A 26,854-nucleotide genomic window follows, 5' to 3' on the forward strand; every position below is an offset into this window, starting at 1 on the left:
TTCATATTATAATCAATCTTTATTCTGATATACCTTTGAATGGACATAATCAAAATAAATCATAATTTAGCGGGTAAACAGAAATATTGTTGTCATATTTTTCAAGACAAGCTTTCAAAAGTTTGAAAGTTACAGATTTGAAAAGCTGTAGACCACACTTGCACAAATAAGGACTTGATTAATCATAAACTAATGCTGGAGCGTCCTCCATGCCTACTGAGTACACTCTTAATTAATGGCAAATCTGACAGCATGCCAGGAGGATGAAATCTTCCATGACTTTCTCTGCTCCTTCAAAGTCATTTTTCCCCTACCAAGAAGAAAGAACAAACTATTTTGGATTTTTTAAAAAAAACCTTAGTTCCATATTTTAAAAGAAATAGTTAGGACCAACCAATTCACTTAAGTTTTTGTAGGATTTCTAATCATTAAAATATATGATCCATTTAACAGAAATAGATAAAGCAATACACTTCAATGCAAAGCTCAGAAGCCTACCAGAAAGACTAAGGCGCAGTCTTTGATGGTTGTTATTTGCATCTTATAATAATTTCAGATATGTTACAAATGCAGCATGAAACTGCTGGGAAACAGTCAATAGAGCTTTGGATTTAAGTAGTGGCAACATTTAAGATGAATAGGGTGCATTTTGATATTCTTTTTATCCTTTAGTCATGTAAACAGTTAAACAAGTATGTGCAACTCACTTCAAATATCTATATCCAAATAATTACACCATGATATACATTTCAGATTGGTCCTAAGTGAAAAAATAACCACAACACGTTTCAAACAAATTGCAAAAATGATACAAATATAGGACGCAGAGAATTGCACTTGAACGTGAAGAGCTTCTGAAACACTTTGTCCCTAGACAAGCAGAAATAAAGCTCTATGAATTTGTCAATTTGGCCCCTGGAGAGGACAAGCAGCTGCAGCTGAAGCGGTCATGACCTTTTACAATTCAGAGCCTTTGGCTGGGATACAGGCATATCTTCAATGTGTGAATCTCAAACGACTGTGCAAATGATTCACAGACAGAAGCCCAAACAAAAAAGCAGAGAATGCACAGAAAAAAAGGAAACAACTGAAATACGGTCAGTCAGCTCTGGCTGTAGTGAGCAGAAAGAGCTGCTGTCTATGAACATTAGCATAATGTGGCCAATCCTGTAAATATGCTACAAATGCGTTATATTTGACAGACATTTGTAAGCTATGTTTAACTCATATCTTTATTTATCCCAGGTCGAAAAAATATCCCTTTTGTCCTTTTTATTTTACACAAATTACACCCTGAGATTTGATCAAAGAAAATGTGCACAAACGTCCACTAGCTCATATGTTACACTATCAACACAAGCCTCAAAAATGCAATAATCACACGACTATTGAAACGGATCCTGAAGTACAAAACGCTGCACTTATACGAGAGCGAAACATCCTACATATTGACGGACATAAGCAAACAGTACATCAACCCATCGCACACTGAAGAGCACAGCACATTTTTTAGAAGAGGATGCAGAATATTTCCCTGCAGCAGCACTTCTAATTTACTTTCCCTTTACAGACCTCAGTACTGCTAATAGTGTACTGTGCTGCTGTCGGAGGAATGAGAGAGGTGAGTGTGGCAGTACAGCATATTCTCTTTTGTATTATTGCAAATATATAATACCAATATTTAAAATGTCATTCTCTTCATCAAATGCATCTGACCTCCTCAATTCAGATTATCTCTGAAATCAAATGATATCTTCAATGGACATCACTGTCCTCTCTCGCTGTTTGACCGGTTCCACTTCAACTTGAAAGCTATTGTTTCTCACAATAAGTTGGCATTTACAGAAAAACACTAATGTTGCCGAAGAACACTGAATCCACACGACACTTTTACAGTTTGTTTCACTAATGCATTAAATAGTTATCTTAATAAAGAAAAATATATTATCCAGAGTGAGACTCGGTCAGTCCTTTGTCATAGAGTTAAAGGTCAGCACAACATCAGAGAGAACTCTTCTGGTCATTTTGCTAAATGTCCCTTACACAATAAAAAATGATATAGTATGTGATCCATGGCATATAGGGTTGGAAAATATGTCAGACTAAACTTCCATGAAATCCGAAGAAACTGAGGCTACATAAGGGAACGAATTTCATCACAGAGGTTAGAAATGCATAATCAGATTGGAGGAACCTCAGTCGACAAGGCTATTCTGCAGAAAGGCCTGACATGGAACTTCTCTGAGTGGTGGTCAGTGGACTGCACTGAGTGGGGTACAGTGGACTGCACTGAGTGGGGTCAGTGGACTGCACTGAGTGGGGTCAGTGGACTGCACTGAGTGGGGTACAGTGGACTGCACTGAGTGGGGTCAGTGGACTGCACTGAGTGGGGTACAGTGGACTGCACTGAGTGGGGTCAGTGGACTGCACTGAGTGGGGTCAGTGGACTGCACTGAGTGGGGTACAGTGGACTGCACTGAGTGGGGTCAGTGGACTGCACTGAGTGGGGTCAGTGGACTGCACTGAGAGGGGTCAGTGGACTGCACTGAGAGGGGTACAGTGGACTGCACTGAGTGGGGTACAGTGGACTGCACTGAGTGGGGTACAGTGGACTGCACTGAGAGGGGTCAGTGGACTGCACTGAGTGGGGTACAGTGGACTGCACTGAGAGGGGTCAGTGGACTGCACTGAGTGGGGTACAGTGGACTGTAACACCAGTGGTTTACGCAGATTGCAGATTAGCCATATTCAAGCAACACACACGTTGAACAGCAGATTTTTAAATCTGTGGTCTTCTCTTCATTTATAATACCACTTTAAGAGTAATTGCTGTTTCCATCGCCCTATCCAAAGTGGAGAAACAAGATTCATGGTGACGCCTGGTTTAGAATCGATAGTATCAAATCATTTTATGTTTCCTTTCACTTATTCCCCTTTAGCTTCAGCTGGGCAACCCTAGCTTGTCCCAGTTTAGTTTGCAGGTCAACAGGCCTTTCGAAGAAGCTCACGATGGTCGGCTCGTTGAGCAGAGAAGCCAGGACCTGCTCGAAGGAAAAGGACCAATCGGTCTCCGCCTCCTGACTGATGGTGGAGCTGCAGGGGTCCGACCTCTCCAAAGTGCTGGAAGCTTCTTCTGTTGGAGGCTCCGCAGCAGCAGCGGCAGCAGGCTGGGTGGACGTGGGGGGGCTGCTGGGCTCCTGCAGCCTTCGGCCCACCTCCTCCATCCTCAGCAGGAGGCTGGTCACATGGGCCACGGCTCTGTACAGAGGCTCCTCTTCCGGATCGCCATGGAAGATGTTGTACAGGGTCTTGGAGAAGTGGATGAACTGAGACTGAGATATAAAAAAAACATCATCAGATGATTTGCCGTATCACAAGTCAGGACCTTTTTTATTGAGAAAATGTTGCACTTCAGTCAATACAACACAACATGGTTTGGAGTACCTGGTTAATCCGGGGTAGGTCTTTGATGGTTTCCTCCTTCTTAAGAATTTCATTTTGCCATTGCTTCAAGTATGCCTGCAGGTCCACTTTTCCTCTACCTGTCGTCGTCACACACAAACTCTACACTATCAGACAAAACTAAGACCGTTCTTTGTATAGTTATGGAGTATTTGTGATAATTTAAGGAACAATACCTCTTTCGGGAGTTTTCCTTATCACACCATCTTCAGGTAGATCAAATGCTGAAAAAGAGAAGTCGCATGTGAACACAATGTATAAAGAAATGCTTAAAGAACCTTTAGAAATATTCAAGGAAATGGAGCATGCATCAAGACACAATTGTGAAAATCAGGAGGAAATGGGGAAATTTGAGTTTGAAAGGAGAAGAAAGAGTAAAGAGGCTAACCAGCGAGTCTAATCAAGTGAGAAGAGTCTTCAGTCACTGGAATTAAGTGCTGGATGCTTTGATCCTTTAAGTGCAAAGGACTACCTGTGAAAGCTAGAGAGAAGACACCGACAGTGAGTGTTTTTAGAGGAAAGATGAAGAGACACTAAGATGACAGAGGATACACGTGAGCAAAGTAGATGTATTGAAACAAGATGTTGAAAGAGTTACCCAATCATTTAGTTACAGTGTAATGCAATCCCACCTTAGACTCTTGAAAAAGATTATATTTTTGTGAAGCTTACAAAGTCAACTCTAAATTGAAATGTGTTTAAAAACACAAAATGCTATTTTCTGACACTAGGGGTCTCTCTTTCAAAACATTATACGATTTTGAATCATTATACTGAAAGTACGGTTCATTAAATGCAATACTGAAGTATTTTCATTTCTCAGTTTCTACTATAATTTGAGAGGTTCTATACTCCTATGCTCCAACCCCCACCGGTGACTGTGTGTGTGTTCATGCATGCTTGTTCATTTTCATTGCTTGATTACACAATTATCCTCACAGGCCAGCAGTGTCATTATATGTGCCCGATAGCTTTGTGTTGCACAGCCTGAAGATTGTCATGTTGGTTACTTGTCGTGTGTGTGTGTGTGACATTAAAATGTGTTGCTGCTAAACCTGTTAAACCCCAAGCCTGTTTTTCAGGTTTCAGGCTCGAAAATGACATTCCCAGAACAAATGACCATATCTTCCCTTCTGAAAGGGTTCAATTAATAATCTTTTTTCTCAAAGTAATGATAAACCTGTGAGTTGGATGTAGAAAAGTCAGAATAAATATAGATGTTTTTTATTTTAAAGAAAATTCAGATTGAACATGGTAAAAAACTGTAAATTATAGTGTCCGTCCAAAGAATATGTTGTACTTATAGTGAAAACTAACCTTGGATGATGGGTTAGTAGACTAAAAGCTTTAGGAATCCAAAGTACAACATATAATAAGTACCCTGTATCAAGATTGATGCAAAACAAGTGATATTTGACCTTTTTAGACAGATTTAGCAAAAAGAACCTTCTGGGGCCATTTGGGTGGATTTTCCATATCTCTGGCCCCCCTTGGTCGATTTTGACATGTGACATCTCTTTCTGACCGTTAGAGCCAATAGAATCCAAGGGAAATCGTCCCGCACACACTCATGTTAAAAAAAAATGGTGGCCTCTCTGCGCATTCTAGCTTTCAGCAGAGGGGAGAAATATCGCTGCTCTGATATCAAGCAACGGAAAAGCTGTTTTATTGCTTATGGATTATCAGAACATTTCAAAGGGGACGCATGGATTAACAACACCATCGTTTTTTATCGTTTTAATGCCATTGAAGACCAGTTTAGACCAGACAAAGACGAAGGTAAGCCATGTTAGCGTTGTGGGCTACCTAGAGCCACTTGTTTTGATGTATGTTTTTGTTGATAACGTCGCAAGTTTGTATCTTTCAGTGTTGAGGTGGGCACCGTTAGATTCTGTGTCTCCTTGCGATCATAAACGATGTGTTGGATGTGCACCTAGGATAAGTAATAAGGGAGCTAGGAGTGATTATCGGTGCAGTAATAGGTTAGCATTTTTCGCTCAGGGTTCATTTAGATGCTTCTTATGAGACTTGTGTTTTGTTTTGGTAAAAATGGTTTGTATCGTCAGTTAGCTGAGATTATTCCCGTTAATCTGGTATAACACATTAATAGGTTCTTAAATATTAAGATCCCCGGAGACACAGTGTCGTGAGAAAAAAAAACAAGGGTACCCGCCGGCGGTGACCTTGGGGCTTAACAGGTTTTTAAGAACCCAAACAGAATGAATTAGCTGTGGAGATTTTTCCTCACTTGAAAGATCTGGGCTTTATTTATTTATATATATATATATATATATATATATATATACACAAATATATAGTTTTTGCCATATTTGATCATATCCTTGCTCCACCGATGTACGACAGCTATACGTTAAAGGTACAGCCAGACATTTTGAGACGGATGATGTCTCTGCTCTCTGACTGGCGCTGATAAGTGAATACAGCTGCTGGATTTAGTGTTTGGCTTACAAAACCTGCCGCCTTTCAGCTCTAAATAGCCCATGGTTTCATGTCCTTGATCAATGGAGCGTTTGGCCCAGTTTCAGGGCTCAGGACGGTCCCACTGAGGAATGTGTGAGTGTTTTAGGTCGCTGTGTTTTCTACCTTTGAGCTCGCTCTGTACAATTACAGTCCACAACAATGCTTGAGGTAAAATCCCACAATGCATAGCTTTGGGACATCAACAATGGTGATGAGATGACAGACAATTTTTTCATTGTAAAACAAGAATAACTTAAAAGTAGTCAGTGTTGTACATTTTACATCCGTCTGTGCAAAACATCATCCCTTTTGGACAGAGATCTATTTGACTTTTGTTTGAATAATCATAACTAGCATTTGAATTATTAAGTGGTGGCCATCAACGTGTTAGGTCAATTTGGACGTTTGTACAAAAAACATAACTAAACAAAGCATTGAGCATGTGGCAGCCACGTGGCATCCAATGTGTTCATTTTGTCTGACATAACTCTTTTACTTGTACATAAGAAGCAAACAACAACAAACGGTCCATAGCATTGATCTCCATATTGAAATACTAGCCCGCACTGTGCATATAAATATCACTGTCACAAAGTGTCGTCCAAATTTCACACATCGTTTGGAGCCCTCACACCCTCCTCAGACACAGTGATGTCACAGGTGACGTTGGTAGTGTCTGAGGGTTCAGTGCTGAGGATCTGTCCTTGGTGCTGAAGCGGTGTGCCCTCTCTCTCTCTCTCTCTGTGTGTGTGAGACATAGACAACATGTTTTGCTGCTTATCGTTCAGCGGCCTGGCTGGCACATCACAGACAGTGAGTCAGTGCTCCTCTGCTGCTCAGCTGTCAGTTGTAATCTGAGCAGTTCCTCCTCATCAACAGACTCTCTGTGGAGAAACGAGCCCTTTGCAAAATGCCCTCACAGCGCCTTACACATGTCGTTGCCATGGCAAAGCACTTTCACCCAACATGGACTATTCTTACCGCTGCCTTCAGGCACATGCTGCTGCAACATCATGCAGACAAGAGCCACACATTCAAGGACAGTTTCCACCCCCAGGCAATATGCTCACTCAACAAATGCTGAGTCATGGACGCATGGACGACTGCTACATTCTAAAGCTCTGCAGATCAAAGCCTCATGTTGATCTGACCTTGTGTTTTACTTTAGGCTGCTTCTGACGCCTGCTCATGAGTTATTGCTGTCATGTAAGACAGAATCTATAGAATGATAACGATCCAGTCCTGTGACGTTTGATGCAATTTAACTTTGAACCTGCTGGAGTGTATCATCTCTGTAGACTAGATATGTCATAAGAGAAATGAGTCAGAGGGTGAAGCTGAAGCTGTGCAAACAAATATATTTGTAGTTTACAAGACGTAGACAAATCACTGAGACACCACCATGGGTCAGAGTTGTCAACATGTCACATGATAAATGTTTATCTTTTAAAATATTTGCCGCTGTTGGTAGCGATGCCCTAATACTGACTCAAATAGCTGCAATATGCCCAACTTTTTCAATTTATGTCTGTGTTTATGTACTATACAAATAACTAAATTATTGTTTACATTTGGAGCAACTTGTTGCTGCATTAAAAAGGTTTACACTTAAGTTGTAATTCTGATTTTTTACCAAGTTGCTGGTGTTCAATTTATTTTTTCAATGCATATCTATGCCTTTAATTATTGAAAAGCTTTAGAGAGTTAGGAGAGCTTAATAGAGCAATAGAGAAACACACAAGCTACCTGAGGCTGCAAACTGTCTAGTTCTTTTCATTATTTTTTATAAACAACTTTTTAGAATTGCTTTATTGTTGTTTTATTTTACTACTTCCTGTTTGTTATATAATGTGTTATGTTCAGGGGTGCACATAACTTTCTTATTGAGTTACTCAAATGAGTACCAGGAGATAATGTTTGGTACTCAGGGCTGCCCACGCAAAGTTCTGTGTTCAGCCCCTCTGTTTCGCGAACGTCGACGGGGGGTATTGAACGTGGGGGGGGGTGGAGGTGGGCGCTGGTGGAGCACACGCATGGAACTCGCACCGGAAGTTGTGGCACAATTCCGTTGTACACACCGATGTTAACAGCAGCCCCGTCTGTGCGCATGCGACCGGCTGTCGTCCAGTGACCGAAGCACCTTCTGGAAATGCTTCACAAGTCTGCCGGTACGCAAATGCGCTTAGTGAGACAAGTGACGGTATGCATTTCAGATGTTTGCCGTGCAGGCGTACCAGTTATGTGCACCCCTGGTTATGTTGCTGTATTTGTATGCATTGTATTCTCTGTGAGTTATATGCATTTAGTTTTTATATGAAAGCACTTTATAACTCAGTTTGAAAGTTGCCAAAGAAATAAATGATGCTTATAGGTATCTGCAATGACAAAGTCCGATGGTTGCATCCCTCGCTGTGAGCTTTTAGATTGTTTGTTCATGACTCACCTGGTGGCAGGTGCAGCTTGAAGAGGAATTTCAGCTTATTTGTGAACGATGCACCGTATAAAGTATCTGCGGGAGAAGCAATCAGACATTTTAGTGGTGGGGATACTGAGGTTAACATTAGTGGAGAACGCAGGGAGTAAGTGAACTCACCAAGGGCGTAGCAGAACTCTTTAAAGTTCACCAGGCCGTCCTGGTTCTCGTCTATCAGGCGGAACACCCAGAGGGAGAGGGTGCTCTTGGGGCTGCAGAAGGCCCAGGGCTCCAGCAGCGAGAAGAGCACGCTGAACTGCTGGAAGCCCAGCTGGTACTGGTCCAGATAGGCCAGGCTGGGGTCGTGATGCAGCAGAGCGGGACTCTGTATTCTCCAGTAGCAACACAGGAAATGTTGCCTCTAAAAGCAGAAAACAAAGAAACCGTGTCCATTGCTATTTTTCTTATTATGAATGTTGACATTTTGGTATCATGACAATGAAGACACTGTATCGTGACTTTGACTCACTTTGAACAGGTTGTAAATCTCATCAAGTTGTGAGGCTCCGAATCGGACTTCTTGTGTTACTACCCGAATCTGAAAATAGATTTTTAAATGATTTTTTTGTATTTCAAAGTGACAATGAAAGCGGAGTAACTTATTGTAACCTCGAGGATAGCTTACCACATTCTGTTTGGTTGTGTCCTCCAGTGTCTGGATCACATGCAGTTTGTTTCTTTTCCGCGAAGTCTCCACTTCCTCTGAACGGATATGTCCATATTTCTGCAACAAAGAACAATGAGTGTAAAACAAACACAACGTTGACATCAGTGAATAAAAAATAAATTCGTCGGTTAAAAGAAAAAGGATCCTAGCCTATTTTGACAATTGATTAATTACTATATCAATTTGTTCAGGTATAAATGGCAACAATGCTCTTTTCAGCCCCTGAAATATGGAGATTTGTTTAATATCGTATAAGGGAGAATATTTCTGCGATTTGGACGATAAACAGCGAACTGAGAGGCACAAACTTGGTCTTTGAGAAAGTGGTATGGACATTTTTCTCCAACTCCATATTTTTTAAAACCAACATGGCTCAAATATTGTTTCAAAACAAAACTCTGACATAAAATGAATAGTGACATTTGTTCATACAGAGATAGATAGTTGTAGAAGTTGTATCCGTCTATGGTTTTAAATGAATGCCACTTATTGCAGTAAATACAGAAAAATACAAATAAATATCCAGGTGCTAACATCTGTAATTAAAGGAATGTATACAAAATAGACACATCTTCTGAATAATCCAAAAGTCAGACTATTACAGAGAAATGCGTAGCTCTGTGTAGTACATCTCATCTTTTGGGGGGATTCTCCTCCGTACTTGCCTATCTGGTATATTCAAGTATTAATCAGAAATAAAACCAGTCATTGTTTGCAGTGCTAATACCTCATAAGCCTCTCGTATCAGTTCACTGATATCCACACTGACGTGGGAGGCTTTATCGTTGCTTCCCACTGAAGCTTGCTGTACAGTCGGAGGCAGCGGGCTGTCTTTGTTTGTCACGCTGTCGAAGAATCTGTAATAAAACCATCAAAGAAAGAAAGACAATCATTTACACAGCAGTAATGTTTGAAATACATCAGTCCTGCTTGGTTTGCCTTCACACAGACTTGTTGAGGATGGTGACGGCCTCGGCGTCGTCATGGCAGCTGATCAGAGCCTCCATGTTGTAGTCCAGCACAGCCAGGCCCAGCTGCAGAATGGCTTTGATGCCGTCGTAGAAAAAGCAGTCCACCACGTTCACTGCGCTCTCGATGGGCAGGACACTGATGAAGAGAGTGAGGAACCAGGACAAGGACACAGAAGAGAAGAAGCATAGGTCTGTCATGTGCTCCACCAGCTGGGGGAGGTTCTCTCTAATCAGATCCTCAAACACCGCCTGGTCAACCAGAGCACCTGGAGAAAGATTAGACAACATTAAGTGATAATTTAAATCTGGAATCATTCTAACAGTACGAGGAATGCTTCCCCTCTCACCAATAATTCGCCGATTAAAGTAATCCGGCAACATCCTCTCACAGACGGCCACTAGGAGCCAGAAAGCCTCCTCTTCTTTCGCATAGAGCAGGAGAACTGAGGTGAGAATGTTCATGGCCTGCACAAGGAAAAATAGCACACTGTAAAAACAGACCACTTCACTTGCATCATAAGGTTAACTGGAGGAGGAAGGCCAATATAAGTGGTGTGTGTGATTCAAAAAGGGTTTCCAGAGCATCGCTGCCTTTTTTAAGTGTTGATATTGATGGTTTTATATCCCGCGTGGCTTTTTCTGAGGTCCATAACCTTATTTTTGAGGTACTCTGCCTTTTTTTTAAATCACCTCTGCTTTTCAGAGTTACTGGAATCATCAATGTCAGGGAAATACAAATGAAAAGTAAAAGGACACACAGGGGTTCAAAACTACAAGGAATATTATTGAAAACAGCAGGAAAAAAGTATAATGTAATGTTTCATAAATGAATAGTACAGACAGAGATGAAGAAAGATCATGTGAGCTAATGGACTGTTAGAAGTGTTTTTTCAATTTCATTTTCCAAACACATTTTGTTTTCGCATATATTTTACCAATTCATTTTATATATCATTTCAATTATTTAATTCATGTACTTTTTCTATCTATATTGTATTTGTGCCTATCAAATAAACACTAATTGAAAGGAATAATATTAATTATAATTCTAATAATATCTCACAGTCATTAGTCATTAGTTAGTCATTTGTATAATTACCCACTGCCTAACGGGGAATCTGTTAAGTATGTGTATTAATTAATATGAATCAAAGGGCGAAAGAAATAGATATTTTTTGGAGATGAAAACAATGTTATTATACTAAAGAACAATTAACAGCAAAATGATGAACATTGTGTGTCAGTTATTGTAGTATAGAGTCATTTATTCCACAGTTGAGGTAGGTTGTGGGTGCTATGATGCCACCAGCAGGGTATATGCATGTGTGTGTATTTGTTTATTATTATATAACGTATAAAGTACCTGACAGTAGCCAATCTTGGGGTTCCTGTAAGCATAGGCAGTGAGGACTCTGCGTAGAGCAGAGATTCCTGTGTCGCTCTGGAAGGCGGGGTGCTCTGGCAGAGAGCGGTGCAGGTCTCTCTCGATCTCATCTGTAGCCAGAGTGCTGGTGCCCAGGGACTGCTCCACCAGATCAGTGTAATACCCGGGGTGAGTGGCCATGTCGTTCACAGCTCCTACAGAGGCAGAGCCGCAGTCAGTACAATAACACATGCTGCACAGATCCCACACCCACTTCATTATTTATGTTGCGTGAGCTTCATGCAAGGCTTCCAAACAAATCACTGACACTGCTTGTCGCGGAGGCTCAGATCCCTACACCCTCTCATTCCACTCCCACTACGTTTTGCATTCGCGTGGAGGATCGGCCACATCAAGTGCATTTACAAGCCAAGTAGTGGGCACTGGAGATGGGTTATTAAAACCTCTGGCAGCAAGTCTGCACTGATCCTGACTTAACCAGGGCCGTACCGTATAGAACCATATGCCACCGTATGCAGTGCTGTTTGTGTCCTTTATGGACTGATCAAATTGTATTTTTATTTTACTAACTTAGAATCACGTATATACTTGTGTCTATTCTAGAAAACAATGTGTTCATTTGATTGAAACGTTTTGTACATTTACAGAGACCAAAAAAAAACAAGCAGCTTAAAAACATTTAAAAAAGGCAACTTAGGATTCTTGAGGTTTAATTATAATTATTATTTTGTATTCTACACAATGGTTACAAGAAGTTACAAAAGTTCCTGATTCATTTACACCATCCACCTTAAAGCAGGGAGCCTCATTCAGCTGTGAGTGCGACTACAGTCCAAGTTCCCTCCATCAGGGAGTGAGAGGGTGAAGGGTCCGTCTTTGAATCGGGCCTTGTTTACATACCATGGCGTGAGTAATGTGTGCTGTACAATAACCTGAAAAAAGCATCCACAGCTCTCCTCTCAAGGCCTCAGGAACACCTCGGACGATCAGATCTCGTGTCTTCCTGGTGAAGAACATACTCGTGCCGCGTCCATATTCAGAGAAGTGGATGTTCCAAGACTGTTCTTTCATCTTTTCTTTAAGCTGTTAAACACACAGGACAACACACACCACAGTGTTACTGCATCGGCTCTGAACACTGTTCACACTGCTTGTATTCCAAACAGATGCAACATTTGTATTTATGTCCACCCCTGAATTGATTAGACACCCACCCAGAGCATAACAAGGCTCTGGTGCATCAAAATGACATTAAGGTAATCCAGTCCGAATGTTGTGGTTCTCAAAAAGTTGCTGCTGAAACGTACCATTTTGGGGTCGAGGTTTTCAACATCCTGGGGGTGGAAAACCATCATGAGCGCCTCAGTGCTTACAGCCTTGCTGCTGTCTTTCTGTCCCACCATCAGTGTGACATCCTCCGGGTTGTCATCGAAGTGATTGATGAGCGACTGGCACTCGCCTCGTATGACCTTGGTCATAAATACATATACATATTCAGTAGCACTATCTATGCAGCCCATGTCTAAAATGCATTATGCTTTATAGCAATATTCATAACCTGTTAAAATAATTTTAAACTGTGTCAAAATACAGTCAACAAATATATATTTGGAAGGATCATACATCATTTTAATATTACACATGCTAATTAGTATAATGGTAATACATTATGATCTTTTAAAATGCATTATATCAATGCATTTTGGAATGTTTTATTCTAAGTTGTCATTGTTTGCTTTAAAAAAAAAAAATGATATCTATACAAGAACAATAAATAGTTGTAAAAATATGTTTTATTTTCCTTATTACACACAACGAACAAAGAGTAACTTGATATAAAGTTATAAATTCATAAAAACAGTGATCATAATGAATTATAAAAGATTATCATGTGTAACAGTTATGATAATACATATAATATGGGTGTAACGGTTCACAAACATTTCGGTTCGGTACGTACCTCGGTTTTTTGGTCACGGTTCGGTTCGGTACGTTTTCGGTACAGCAGAATTTTTTTTCACAAAACAAAACATATATATATATATATTTGTATTATTATTATTAAACTGTGAATAATGTATTCACTCAAATAAATACAAAATATAATAAAATAAACATTAAGGTGCAGCATTTCGATGAACTGAAATAATCTGTATTTGAACTGTACTGTACTAGCACCTAAGCAGCCAGTTTGACATTAGGACTTGCTTGTCATTGTATTTTTAAAGAAAAATGAACTTGTCCACATTGCTTGCCGAAAGGGCAGATCTGCTGGCACTAACAATGTCTCCTGCTGTGGAGAACACCCTCTCTCTAGGGACAGAGGAAGCAGATACAGCCAGGTAGCGCTTTGCTAACATGGCAACATAAGGATATTTGGCATTTGTAATAGCTTTGGCTTGGTCTGATCTTTCTGCGAGTGGTGGAGGCTTAAATGCTAGTGGGAGTTGGGTTTGCACTTCAGTCTTTTTTCTTTTGGTACCGGCAGAGGTGGGACCAAGTCATTGTTTTGCAAGTCCGAGTCAAGTCTCAAGTCTTTGCGCTCAAGTCCGAGTCAAGTCTCAAGTCAGGATGGGCCAGTTCAAGTAAAGTCAAGTCCTAAACTTTGACAAAACGAGTCATAAACAAGTCATTATGTGTTTTTCACCAAATGTAATGACATCGATCAACAGAATAATACTTAATAATCAAATTGCTCTTTATTAGTCACATTAATAATTTAATAATCAATTTTCTCTCTGCTGGTAAAGTAACGTGTGTTTTTCTAATTTAAGAGGGATCAGTAAGGTAAGGCTACCGTGACGGTTTGATTCAGAAGGAGTTTAATGGATAAGATCCCTGATGTTGAGGTAACCAGAATGTTTATTTCTACTGTGTACAACATGTTGTAAGGGACCCACAATCTATCTTTATGCAAGGGATAATGTGCAGCGAGGCGGTCTCTATGGGGAAAAGAACACCTGAATCTAGATCCCTCTGCAGGTGGTACTTTAAGTATATTTTGATGCTAATACTTTTGTACTTTTACTTGTAACATTTTGAATGCAGGACTTTTTATTGTACAGGGTTCCTGCAGGTTTCGCCAACTCAAATTTAAGACTTTTTAACACCTTTTTAAGACCACTTTGAATAGAATTTAAGACCTATTTCACGGCAATAAAGTATGAAGGAAAATGTATATAAAGAAGAAATACGTCCCATAATCACTTACAAAGTAAATGTATTCATGTTCAACATAAGAACAGTGACTGAACACAACAGCGTAACAGTACAGAACTGTGTTAGCGTGTTAGACAAAAAGTGTGTGTGTGTGTGTGTGTGTGTGTGTGTGTGTGTGTGTGTGTGTGTGTGTGTGTTAGGGCTGTGCAATTAATCATATTTTAATCGCAATTACGATTTTGGCCTGCCACAATTACGAAAACAACATAATCGTAAAAAACGATTATTTTGCTTTGCTAGGTTGTGACAGTGCACTACAACATATTTGATCTAATTAATTTTTTAGTAATGTATCATTTATTTAATTAATTGTTGTATTGGTTTTTCAGTTGAATTATACGTTCAGGGTAATCAACAGTTAAAAAGATACTGTTCAAATTATTATCTGTTTTAAAGTTCAATAAATGGATGTTTTCAAAGTCAATGAATAATCATATTTAATAATCGTGATATTAATTATTGACCAACATAATCTTGATTATTGCCATAATCGAGCAGCCCTAGTGTGTGTGTGTGTGTGTGTGTGTGTGTGTGTGTGTGTGTGTGTGTGTGTGTGTGTGTGTGTGTGTGTGTGTGTGTGTGTGTGTGTGTGTCTGTGTGTGTCTCTGAGAGAGAGTGACAAGAGCTATATTCAGAGCTCTGCTGCCTTGGCTACACTATTTCATCGTTGCTGTTGTATGATTGGTGTTTAGCTACGGTATTTAGCGTCTACAGCACCTCCGCTTTTAGGGTTGACGTAGACCCAAACTTAGCCCGGAGGTCCCCCGGTGTTGTTGCGGGAGCTGCTGCATTAGCTGCTGCTGCACTAGCTAACGCTGCATTAGCTGCTGCTGCACTAGCTAACGCTGCACTAGCTGCTGCTGCACTAGCTAACGCTGCACTAGCTAACACTCCACTAGCAAAACAAACACTAATTTATTTTGCAAAAGGTGCAGCGGGCTTCAAACACGTTCCCTCCACTGGTTTCAACCAAACACTAAATTAGATGTTTTCCAACCAAATACGGTTGAACTTACACTTCCCCATATTTATTTGTAAGTAGATTCGAAGATAGGCTACATGAGCTGAAGCTTGGTTGCTAGGTTACTAGCTGGGTGTTCTCCAACAAGGGGACGGGGGAAACAAAGTTAGTGATTACTGGTTCCATGTTGATTTAATTCAATACAAATTGTTGGGGGGAACTGAAAGGCTATTACCGTACTGGTTACTTTGCAGCCCGGACATTTCCCCCAAAACACATTTAGACGCTATCGCAACATAGAAGTACTTTTCAAATCCGATAATTTTTAAGACCTTCTGAATCATATTTAAGACCTTTTTAAGGCCTTCAATTCTGATTATCAAATGTAAGACTTTTTAAGACTTGTTAAGACCCCGCGGGAACCCTGATTGTAACTTTTTTTAATTGTCTGAAATTCTCCCACCTCTGACAATAAATCCTGAGTGTTTACCCTGCTCTGAAGGTTATTTTCATTTTACAAATCCTGCACTCAGCTTTGCTTTCTCCAATATCATTGAAAAGCAGCCAGATGCTGCTTCTTTTTTCGGTTTTCGCTCATTTCTTGACTTTTTCCGACGCGCTTGCATTTAAATCCGGCTCCCCGGCTCCCCGTCGCTCTGCACATGCTGTGCCCCCACCCTTCTTTCACATAATGGTATGATCCTAGTGTGTCCTCGCATATGATTGGCCGTATGGTGGCCCAGCTAAATAAAGACCCGCCCCTGCCTGCAAGGATTCTCAGCAAGAGTAGGAGCGGCTGAAGATTCTGCTTTCCCCGACGGGAGTCTGCTCTTCTAGCGGTAGCTCGCGATCGGCGTGTTGGAGACCTCTGAATTAAAGTAGCAAGTCACCTCAAGTCAGAAGGCTCAAGTCCAAGTCAAGTCCCGAGTCATTGGTGTTCAAGTCCAAGTCGAGTCGCAAGTTTTTTGTGATGTTGTCAAGTCGAGTCTCAAGTCATAAAATGTGTGACTCGAGTCTGACTCGAGTCCAAGTCATGTGACTCGAGTCCACACCTCTGGGTACCGGTGATATTCACGTTCGGGGGATGCCTTTTCAAGAGTGTGCAAGTTTGATTGATTGATTGAAAAGTTTATTAACAGCTTGTATATTGGGTACAGTACAGTACAGCTCAAAACATACAATTGTTAAGGGGATGCAGACCAGAGAAAGACTTTCGTCTTGTTTACATCAGGGTCCCCCATTTCCAATTCATCATGTCATTTAAGACATATAAGACATATAAGACATACAGATGGCTTATTTTGATGAATTGCCAGCCGCGTAACCAATGTTAGTTGAACAATGCCGACAAACAGCTTTGGTTCGGTCCACCTGTCTTTGTCCGTCATCCTTGTTCGTAACTGCGAAACCAAAATGTTCCCAAACCGGAGACTTCAATGATGCTGGAGGATTTTCGAGCTCAACTTTATCTGCGTTCGCCATTAATTTTTGACAGTTCCTCAAATTACTGACTACATTTGAACGCATCCCTCTGACCAGCTCTCATAGTATGCCTCTCATCCATCTCTCATCCAATGAAATGACTTGCTCGCTCTATGACGCGTTGAACCCAATGTGAGCAAATTACTCTGAATGCTGCGACGCAGCACCTGAGATTACTTCCAAAAAGTTGTTCACGTTCTCAATTGTTTACGTTTAACGTTATATTCGTTCGGTACACTTCGGTACACTTCGGTACACACCTGTACCGAACCGAAGGGCCCGTACCGAATAATTTCGGTACGGGTACGTGTACCGTTACACCCCTAACATATAACATTTGATCTTTAAAAAAAGTAATTGAGCTACATTAAGTGTTATTATGTTACCTTATAAATGATACAAATATTCTTATATTGTCTCAAAGATATTGTAGTAAAGCTTTATGAAAATATATGAATGCTAATAACTATAATTTATGTGTTTGCTATGAGCAGATTATATTTGGATGATAAGTACAGTATGTCTTTCTTTCAAAGCAGACAAGATAGTAAGTTTTAAACTATATAACCAAAATAATACTCTATTACTTTACAAGAGCAAAGTGGCCAAAAAAACACACAAACGCGTTACCTCTGATGATGCAGAGTGCTGGGGGCTGGCACTGATCCCACACCTGCTTCGGAGCGAGTTTGCCAGGCGCTGGTAGTCCCGCACCTCAGAAAATCGCAGTGCCCTCTTTCCACGCATACACACCGTTAAAGCCCTGCTGCTGGGGTCTGACTTCTCAACATTAATGACCTGAGAGAAGGCAGCGTTGGCAGAGCACACAGCCATTTTCATCACAAGTGTTAATCAGTATGCAGGGTGCTATATTGGCAGCGTTATAATACCTTACCTCTCTCATTGGAATGATGGTGTGGCATTGGCTCCCGTCTTGGCTGGCGAAACACAGATAGTTCTCAGACAGACAGATCTTGCCAAGTGTGTTAAAATGGCTGAAGGGCACCCAGAGGAAGCTCTCGTGCACCTCTAACAGGTTTTCCTCTTTGGGAAGCCTGAAGAATGTCCGGAACTGCTCACTCTTTGCATGAGCTTCTAGGCCTCTGTGGGGGGTAAATAAAGCAGAATATAATGTCACGAGAAGAAAATCACGTTTACGTTTTCAGGAACATCCTTTTAGCAGCTTTAGACACCGGAGTATTTGGGATATTTCAGTTCCTAAGAGTGCTTTGGGATATTACAGATATATATATTACGGATACAGATCCTTAACTTGAGTAAAAGTAGAAATATTGCAGTCTTAAAATACAAAAATTAAGTATAATATCCAAATGTACTTTAACTATGAGAGTAAAATAACTCAATATGCCAAATTACTACTTTTAAGTGTTATATTATTATAAAATATTATATTAATCTCCTCTAATGAATGCATGTCAATTAAAAACATGTCATATGTTTTAATTTGGAGCAAATGTTAGATACCTTTTATACAACTGGGTAGATTATCATTTACATGTCATACGTTTCTATGTAAAAGGTTAAGAGTAGATAGTAGCACAGATGAGAAATACTCAAGTAGAGTACAATTTTGTCAACATTTTATAGTACTTGAGTATATGTACTTGGTTACGTATCACCGCTCATTATTACATGCATATCATAGTTTGGATAGGTAGATTACTTTATTCAAGGTCATTTTCTAAAGTGCACCTATCATGGTATCTTTAGGCAACAGCATAGGTCTCAGATATATAAAAATATATAAAAAACATGTCTATGAAGTGTTTTGCTCAAAATACCAAACAGATCACCCATTCTAGCCATGCCTCATATCTCTCTATTTCACTTCCTGTTTCAAAAGTGCTGATTTGGGGATAAAGCTTTAAAGAAAAGAAAAAATTGATAACAAATAAAAAAGGAGGGGTCTGAGCTCATGCGGGACCCGGCAGCTACTGTCCAAACTAAATACTGCCGTGATGAAACGCCATATCATGGATTATCAAGGATTCTTTCTGAAACAGTATGGAGCTCAAAGGCTTTCTCTCTTGCCGGTTATACCACAAGGTGAGTTCCTTTCTATTTCCTGCTTCTTCACATACATGCTCTCCAGTACAGGTTAGCTCTGAGTGTTAGCGATGCTAATGTAAACACTGAGCATATTACGTCCAAAACAGTCGGGCATTGTTTCTGATAGCAACTTTCTGATAGGGCCGTGGGTCCACATTTCAGATATTACGTCATATCGGACGCAAATCTGGATCAGCTCCGTTGTTCCCCGTTTTTAGAGATTTGGGTACGGAGGAAAAGAGAGAGGGTTTTATTTCCTGACGCTGCGTGAGTTCCCCGACACACCGACACACATCTTTATGTATGAAAGACATCAAAAAGTGCATTTTGCATGATAGGTCCCCTTTAAATTATCCTGTTTCATAATAACTTTGAATTAAAGCATTAAGGTTAAAATGTATAAATAAAAAGCTTGATTCTAGAATATACAGTTAAAGTGGTAAAGTAAACAACAACAGTAAGTTGACTTTAAAAATACCCCTGGTTTTGTCATGTAAGACCTACCTGCCACTATAGGCAGGTTAACACAAACACAAATGCTTTTTGACTGCAGTCAGACTTTCTGTTTCCTCGGGTTCTTCAGGTTGGCAGCCGGCACTAACAGGACCATGTAAAGCCGTGCAGAGCAGCAGACAAAACTTCATTTACCTCTTGGTAATCTTCAGGGGGTCGGAGAGCGCCGGCTCCCTCTGGAAGTCCTCTTTATCGAAAAGGCGCTTAATGGAGTAGTTGGCCAGCTGTTCCATGATAACAAAGGTTTCATTGAGGTGCAGCAGCATGGAGAAGTAGTGATTCTCCCCATGGGACTGGACATGGATGCTCTCAGTCAGGATAACATTGGTTGTTTTCTCCAGCCTCCAGATCTCGTCCCATGAGATGATCAGTTTCACTGCACAGGCATCACAAGGAATGAAAGTTAGTAATTCAGGCTCACAGCTGCAAGGACACAACTCTTAAATGAATAAGAAACATATTACTGTGAAATGATGTTTAACAAAGGACTCATTCCTTCCTATAATTATGGAACCTGTAATTACCTCGAGCAGTTTCTATAAAAAATAATGATCAAAGAATGTTCCTTGCAGACCATAAAAGCTAACTGTGGTTGCCAATAGAAACTAGCATCAATCAAAATGAGCAAGACATATGGAGAAACGGCTCACGCTCAGATCCCAGCAGGTATGAATAGAAGCAGAGGAAGTTGGTGCTGAGGTAGAGCCAGCCCTGGCACGGCACTTTGCCTCTCCAGTAGCTGCATGAGTAATATGTGACCAGCTTCTCCTGCAGTGGCAGCTCAAACCACTTCTCAAACTTAAAAAGTGCTTCTCGGAACTTCTCTGGATCTTCTTCCAGCACCAGGGACGCCTTCCCTTCTTCAGCGATAAGACCCTAACAGATTAAACATCAAGGATTACCGCAGGCAGTGACAATATAACAAGGAACTATCTTCTTATAATTGCCTTAATCAACCCATTTATATTCCTAAACTTAAACATAATTGCGTGTGCTAAAAAGTGTTATTTATTTAGTAAGTGGAAAACAACTTTAATAAATAGGTGTAAATCTTTTAAAGTGATACAGTTATGTTATCTTAAACAGTATTTTACAGCACAACAATGACAGTCAGCTAACCGAGAGATTAACTTCACAAGTTCTTACTCTTATCTTGCCCTGTACAAAGCTGGTGATGTCTTCGCTGGAGTCAAACACAGAGAGGGTCCTCATGATGTTCTGCTGCAGCCATTCCCAATGTTCAGTGATCTCCTCTTTGGTAACACCTGACCAAAAGTCAAGAGAAAACAATATAAAACTATTATTAAATATCATGCATGGGAGGTTCTTTTGAAGATAAGAGAGTCTTAGGTGACAAATATTTCATTTTCTATTGTAAAATATGTTGACTTGGATTAGGGAATAGTGGCTTCTTTAGGGTTAGATTTTGCAAGACTTTAGTACATTGCCAGTGACTGTCTTTATGCAATTAACAAATTGTTTAAAAGAAAAGACCTACCGCATGCTATTGACCAATACACTTGTGAGTCTGGTGTGTGGTGTAGAATACGGTAGGGGGCAACTTTGGATGTGGAGTCCAACACAGTGTCCAGAGTTCCCACAAGAAGGCCTGTAACGTACAGAAGTCAATTCACATGTTCAACGATCATTATCACACATGAGCCTCAGTGATGTGACTGAAGGCAATCTGAAAGACAAGCTGTACAGGATATTTAACAAGAGCACAAATAATAACCTTTCATTTTCTGTCTACCAACCAATCACTGTTAAACAGAAACAATAACATTTGACAGCATCACAAAATAAGAATACATTTAAAAAGGGACAGTTGACCCCTAAATCAAAAATAAATATTTGTTCTCTAACCTGTATTGCTTTTAATTACAATCTAGGTTGTTTTGCTTTAGCCCCACTAGCGCAATTGAGTTCCATAATATTAAAGAAAAAGGTAGTCATCATTACGGCTGACATTTCCAAAACTCACACCAAAACCATATTGATTGTAAAATAGCAGAAAGGGTAAACATAGGACATTTTTATTTTGGGGTTTGCAGCCCCTTTAAAAAGGATGCTGCTGTAGTTTAATGTTAATTGCATATCAATCATCTTTGATATGGATCTAGGGCTCTGCCTTTACTCTTACTGACGGTGTAGACATTCAACACGTCTCAGGTCTACGTCAGTGCTAAAATGAGCTAAATCTGTTACCTTTATAACTTCTCTCTTCCATTCCCCCCATGAATAATTAACAACGTGGCTGTGAAAGCACCCTCCAGCCTCAGCATTATAACGGCCTGCCTGCTGAACATGGTCAAAGCTCTCCACAGGCTCTATTAGCGAGCCACCAAGGAGAAAAGGATTCAAAGGATCAAAATACAACTCACAGCATTTATGTTCTTCCCATCGCCATCCCAGTGGAGATGAACATTGACTTTAACACAAGATACTTCAGATATAAAAAGGCATTTGTGATGGAGAGGGCTTTAAGTGCACAATGTCATCAGTACTTAACATACACTATCATTAAGGGGACAATTGTCTTCAGCTAGAACACCATTCATCATCATTAATTATAAATAACCTCTAAGCTGTAACACTGTGGTAAGAGGTTAGAAACTGTTTGTTACAACAATTGGAGGTATCAAACCTCAATGTTTTTTGAAGATGCAACGTGTCATCACTTGGGGTCACGAGTGTGAACCTGAGGGTGCACTTGATTTTTCAGGACTTAAAAAGAGACTGATGCTACTTACTTTAGGACAATTTCAAAAACAACTTACTAGCATGAACCACTCTTCCCTTGGACTGGTACAAAATGTGTTTACCTTGTTGTCCCTCATGGCTTATGTGGCTTACAATTAGGGATGCTCCGATCGATCGGAATCGATATTCACTCTCTGCCGATCGATCGGTGCTCTCTATAAATGCTGATCGGGAGAGCCGATCGCATGACGTAAAATAAATGACACTTTTCTCTGTGTGCAGCAAAACAAGCTCGCCAAAATGGCTTCACCGGTCTGGCAGTATTTTAAGGTGTCCGAAAAAGACAGTAAAATAGCGCTATGCAACGTGTGTGAAGCAGAAATCCTGCAGCTCCGCCCGCTGTGACGGACCGGTGAGCGGAGCAACACACACTCAGAGTTAGACCTAACACACTAAGCTGTTTGATCTACCTCTGGAACAAGCTAAACTAGTTATAAATGTATTTATTCTTCACTGTTGGGTCACTCATTACTGAATCAGTGAGCTGCATGAGATTGTGGCCGTTTCTCAATCTCGAGGATTCTGGCTTCCAAGCCAATATTTCAAGGATGCTACGTCATCGAGTGCCGCCGAAGGACTGTTCCAATCTCCAGTATATTTGGAATTCCACCGAGGCCGCGTCCTTGGTTTGGGGGAAATTTTGAGGCTGCACATGGGTAGACTTCGCGTCCTTAAAATCCCCACAATGCTTTGCGCACGGACTAATTTCAAAAACCCTTGCGGAGAATTGCTGAACCGACGGCACACATTTAAATGTAAGTATAGTGGCGTAGAACATGTGTTGGTAAATATGTTACTTTGTTACATTTGTTATCACCAAAAATGTGTTCCGTGAAAGTAAAGCAAGTTCATAATTAGATAGACATCGTGAGGTATTTATTTTCGGTACAGTTTATGTTGAAACCGTTGGAGAGAGTGGCACACTTGTTGGCCTGTTCCATTCTTCTTCGTTTTCCGAAGCCGTGGCTTGGAAGCATACTTGCTTCGTTTCTGAAGGAAGTGACTTGGAAGTACGCGACTACCAAGCCAGCATCCTCGCGATTGAGAAACACCCACTGACAGGCTGTCAGGAGAGAGAGAGAGAGAGGAAAAGAGAGCACTTCCGCTCTCCCGTGTTATTATCCAAAGTGAATGTAAACTTGAATAATGTACTTCATTTGAATGTAATAATGACGTTGGTTGTTGTTTGTGGAAGCTCCAGTGAATGAGCCCATTAACTGAGTTTTAAACATCACTTTAAATGGAAGATCCCCATAGGCTCCGTCCACTCGATCGGATCGGCCGATACTGATTCCGGTGTTTTGTCAAATTATGCACCCCCGTCGTGAAATGCACCCCTTGACACGGGAACGCGCATTTGATTCAATGTATAGTCCGCTATTCTATGTTGTCTTTTTGATGGTTGGGTTGTCGAATCCTGGATTTTGCATTCATTCGTCACTTATTTTTCAGTTCATTTTTTATTTAATATATGTTTTTATTTAATTGTACTTTTTTTATTGTACTTTTGCGTGTACTTGTGCTTTACAATGTATAGTTTATTTTTACATCAAGTGCTTGAGGGTGGGATTAATATAATTTTTTTTATTTTGGGTGGTGCTTTTTATGAACAGCCTGGTTGCCACGATATGCACCCCTTGCTATCTCTGACAACAAACGTGTCACATACATGAAACTTGCTCCATTTATCCAAAGTGCTTGAGGGTGGGGTTAATAGAAGCATCTTTTTTTGGGGGGTGCTCTTTACGGCAGGTCAGGGGGTGCATTTCACGACGGGGGGTGCATCATTTGACACAACACCGGCCCCCAAAATTGGCGATCGGAGCATCCCTACTTACAATGAAAAAATAATACAAATATAAAACTCAACATAAAATGGTGGTGTAATATTTTGACTGTTACTTCCCAAAGACTTGAATTAAAAGAATGGGATCAGTATGTTTAATTATAATAACACCAGACAGTTAGGCATACATGTTCTTTTTTCAGTGTAGCATACATTATTATTCTAAAAGTGGTTTAAAGGTCAAAGATGGGTTCGGGTTACAGTAAAACAGGGTCAAATGGGTTAGAAAAGTGTCAAAAGAACTATAATTTCACGGGAAGACTAGCGGTGGAGGAATTAGGGCTGAACGATTAATCGATTTTAAATCGAAATCGCGATTTTAAATGATGCAATTATCAAATCGCTAAGCCTGCCATTTAATTTAATTTAAATAAATGTGTTCTTCTTGTGTGTCACTCATCCACACCAATCAGAAGTGCTGTGCTCCACATGTACCAGTCATTGTTAGCCAATCAGAAGTGGCCCATGATAGAAGGTGATAGACAGATTGATCCAATCACCTGCCAAGTATTTTTGAAATACTTTTCCAAATGGCTTCCAATGGAGCTTTCCTAGATGGTTTGGTGAAACAAAGCATCTGAGTCAGGTCAGTGATGCTCCATCACATGTTTCTATCACAGGGTGAATCTTAAACTGAAGCTTGACTTTAAAGCAACCCAACGGAAGTTTCATGTCAGTTTAGTTCTTTCACTCGTAGCTCGGGCTGCGGGGGTGCTAGAGACGGGAGCACGTTGATACGACCTTCCTAGCCGAATATATGGCCGCATTTTACAATAAACTTCCGTTGGGTCGCTTAAAAACAAATATCGCAAATCGAATTGCAATATTTGTCAGAAAAATCGCAATTAGATTATTTCCCCAAATCATGCAGCCCAAGGAGGAATGTGAGAATTTGGTAAGGGATATTGTCAAATATCTGGAACAAACTACCAGAGACCTGCAGGTCCACTGCAACTTTTACTACTTTTAAATCCAGGCTGAACACTTTGAATTGCCTTGTGTTGAAAAGTGCTATATAAATAAACGTGCCGATAGCAAGAAAAGCGGAAAGGCTGATATACCAACTGGAGAAGGGAATAAATCATAGTAGATGTCTATGAATCAATTAGTTAACCAGGAAATGTATCAACAACAAAAATATATTTGGTTACAATTCCTTAAATTAGGCAACAGTGTGATAACTCCACTTAGCATCAATGTCCTCATACATAGTGCTCCGGACACATGTATTGCCTGGAGAGCAGCAGTCCCTGACATTGACATGACATTATAAAATGTAAGGGTGTCTCTTATGGGTAGGAACTGGTGCAAATATTCACAAACTGCCAGGGGCAAAGCAAAAAAAGGTAACTGCTTCAATATTCATTGAGAAATAGACTGGTAAAAACTATATATACACTTATGTTCAGACTGATTCCTGTTAGCTGGTATTGAGACGTGAATTGAAATCTGGCACAAGAACGGATACAAGTTATAAACCCTATGTAGATCCTGTAATCTATCCACAGGTCAGGGGTCAGTACACTCAGCAGGAAATGAACGATGTAGTCAGTGGTGTATCTCGATTCCTGCTACGTTGTACTTCTACTCCACTACAATTCAAAGGTAAATATTGTACTTTCACTCCACTACATTTCCTTTTTACCTTTACTCGCGTTGTAGATGTGGATTAAGGATATAAAACATAATCAACACTTTAAAAACATCCTTTAGTGACATCTGGACTACCAGCAGTAAATAAAATAATAAAATATATGAATGCATTAACAATTATAATCAAAACATTTCGAAATGGGCCAATCTGCATCATGAGTACTTTTACTTTTGGCACTTTAAGTATATTGTGATGCTAATAGTTTTACTTGAGTATCATTTTGAATCCAAGACTTTTACTTGTAACTGAGTATTCCTACACTATGGTATTTCTACTTTTACTCAAGTACAAGATCTGAGTACTTCTTCTACCTATGTGTAGTGGACTTGTTATCACGTGACCATAACTCTATGCGAACGTAATAGGCTAATACTGTGTACACTGAGAGGGACCTTAACTCTTGCAGGCTGCTGTGTCAACACGAGGAAGCAGCTGTTCAGTAGGTTTAGTGTCATTTGGACAGTTGGCATAAACCTGTTGCTATGAAGAAATGTTCTGTGGACGAGTACACGCAGACAGGACGCTAGCTATGCCAACGTATGGCGGTTTAACCGGTTAATAACTTGTTGTATTTAACGTGGTTGCTTGTTTAGCTTGGCTGCAGTGGCTGTCCTAGCGGAGGTGATAACATAACCGCTAACGTTACCTGTCAGCCCGCCTCCACCTTCTCCGTAGCCCCGTCTCCTTTGCAGTACGAAGTACTCGTTATCCTCCTCGGTGACCCATAATTTGAACGCGTTTTTCAGCAAATTCTCGTCCGGTTTGAGCCACATGTTTGAAATGTCATGGAGTTAGCTATCAAATCCACCTGACATGTCACAGTTAGCTGTAACGTAGCACAACATCAAACCCGTGGACGTTTGTTTGTGTCCGAGTGCCTCCCTTCCCACGTCGACAAGAAATGCTGA

At 40.4% G+C, this 26,854-nt stretch overlaps 1 protein-coding gene across 2 annotated transcripts; it reads right to left on the minus strand.

The window, feature by feature from the left end:
- Positions 1-26,854, minus strand: tbc1d8b (TBC1 domain family member 8B). Of its 2 annotated transcripts, XM_034226644.1 has the most exons (21): positions 26,593-26,854; positions 21,182-21,292; positions 20,830-20,948; positions 20,334-20,559; positions 19,819-20,059; positions 17,996-18,203; positions 17,731-17,898; positions 12,746-12,907; positions 12,371-12,521; positions 11,418-11,632; positions 10,402-10,519; positions 10,035-10,320; positions 9,811-9,940; positions 9,042-9,140; positions 8,886-8,954; positions 8,537-8,777; positions 8,387-8,452; positions 3,851-3,943; positions 3,639-3,686; positions 3,445-3,542; positions 1-3,332 (listed from the first exon to the last, which is right to left on the minus strand). In XM_034226644.1, exons 1-21 carry the CDS (start codon positions 26,717-26,719, stop codon positions 2,922-2,924), a joined length of 3,387 nt encoding a protein of 1,128 aa, XP_034082535.1. In that variant the 5' UTR covers positions 26,720-26,854; the 3' UTR covers positions 1-2,921. The 2 variants fall into 2 exon arrangements, with proteins under 2 accessions (XP_034082535.1, XP_034082536.1); XM_034226645.1 differs by lacking the exon at positions 3,851-3,943.

Source organism: Gymnodraco acuticeps, unplaced genomic scaffold (genome assembly GCF_902827175.1).
Source record: "Gymnodraco acuticeps unplaced genomic scaffold, fGymAcu1.1, whole genome shotgun sequence".
NCBI classification, from domain to species: domain Eukaryota; kingdom Metazoa; phylum Chordata; class Actinopteri; order Perciformes; family Bathydraconidae; genus Gymnodraco; species Gymnodraco acuticeps.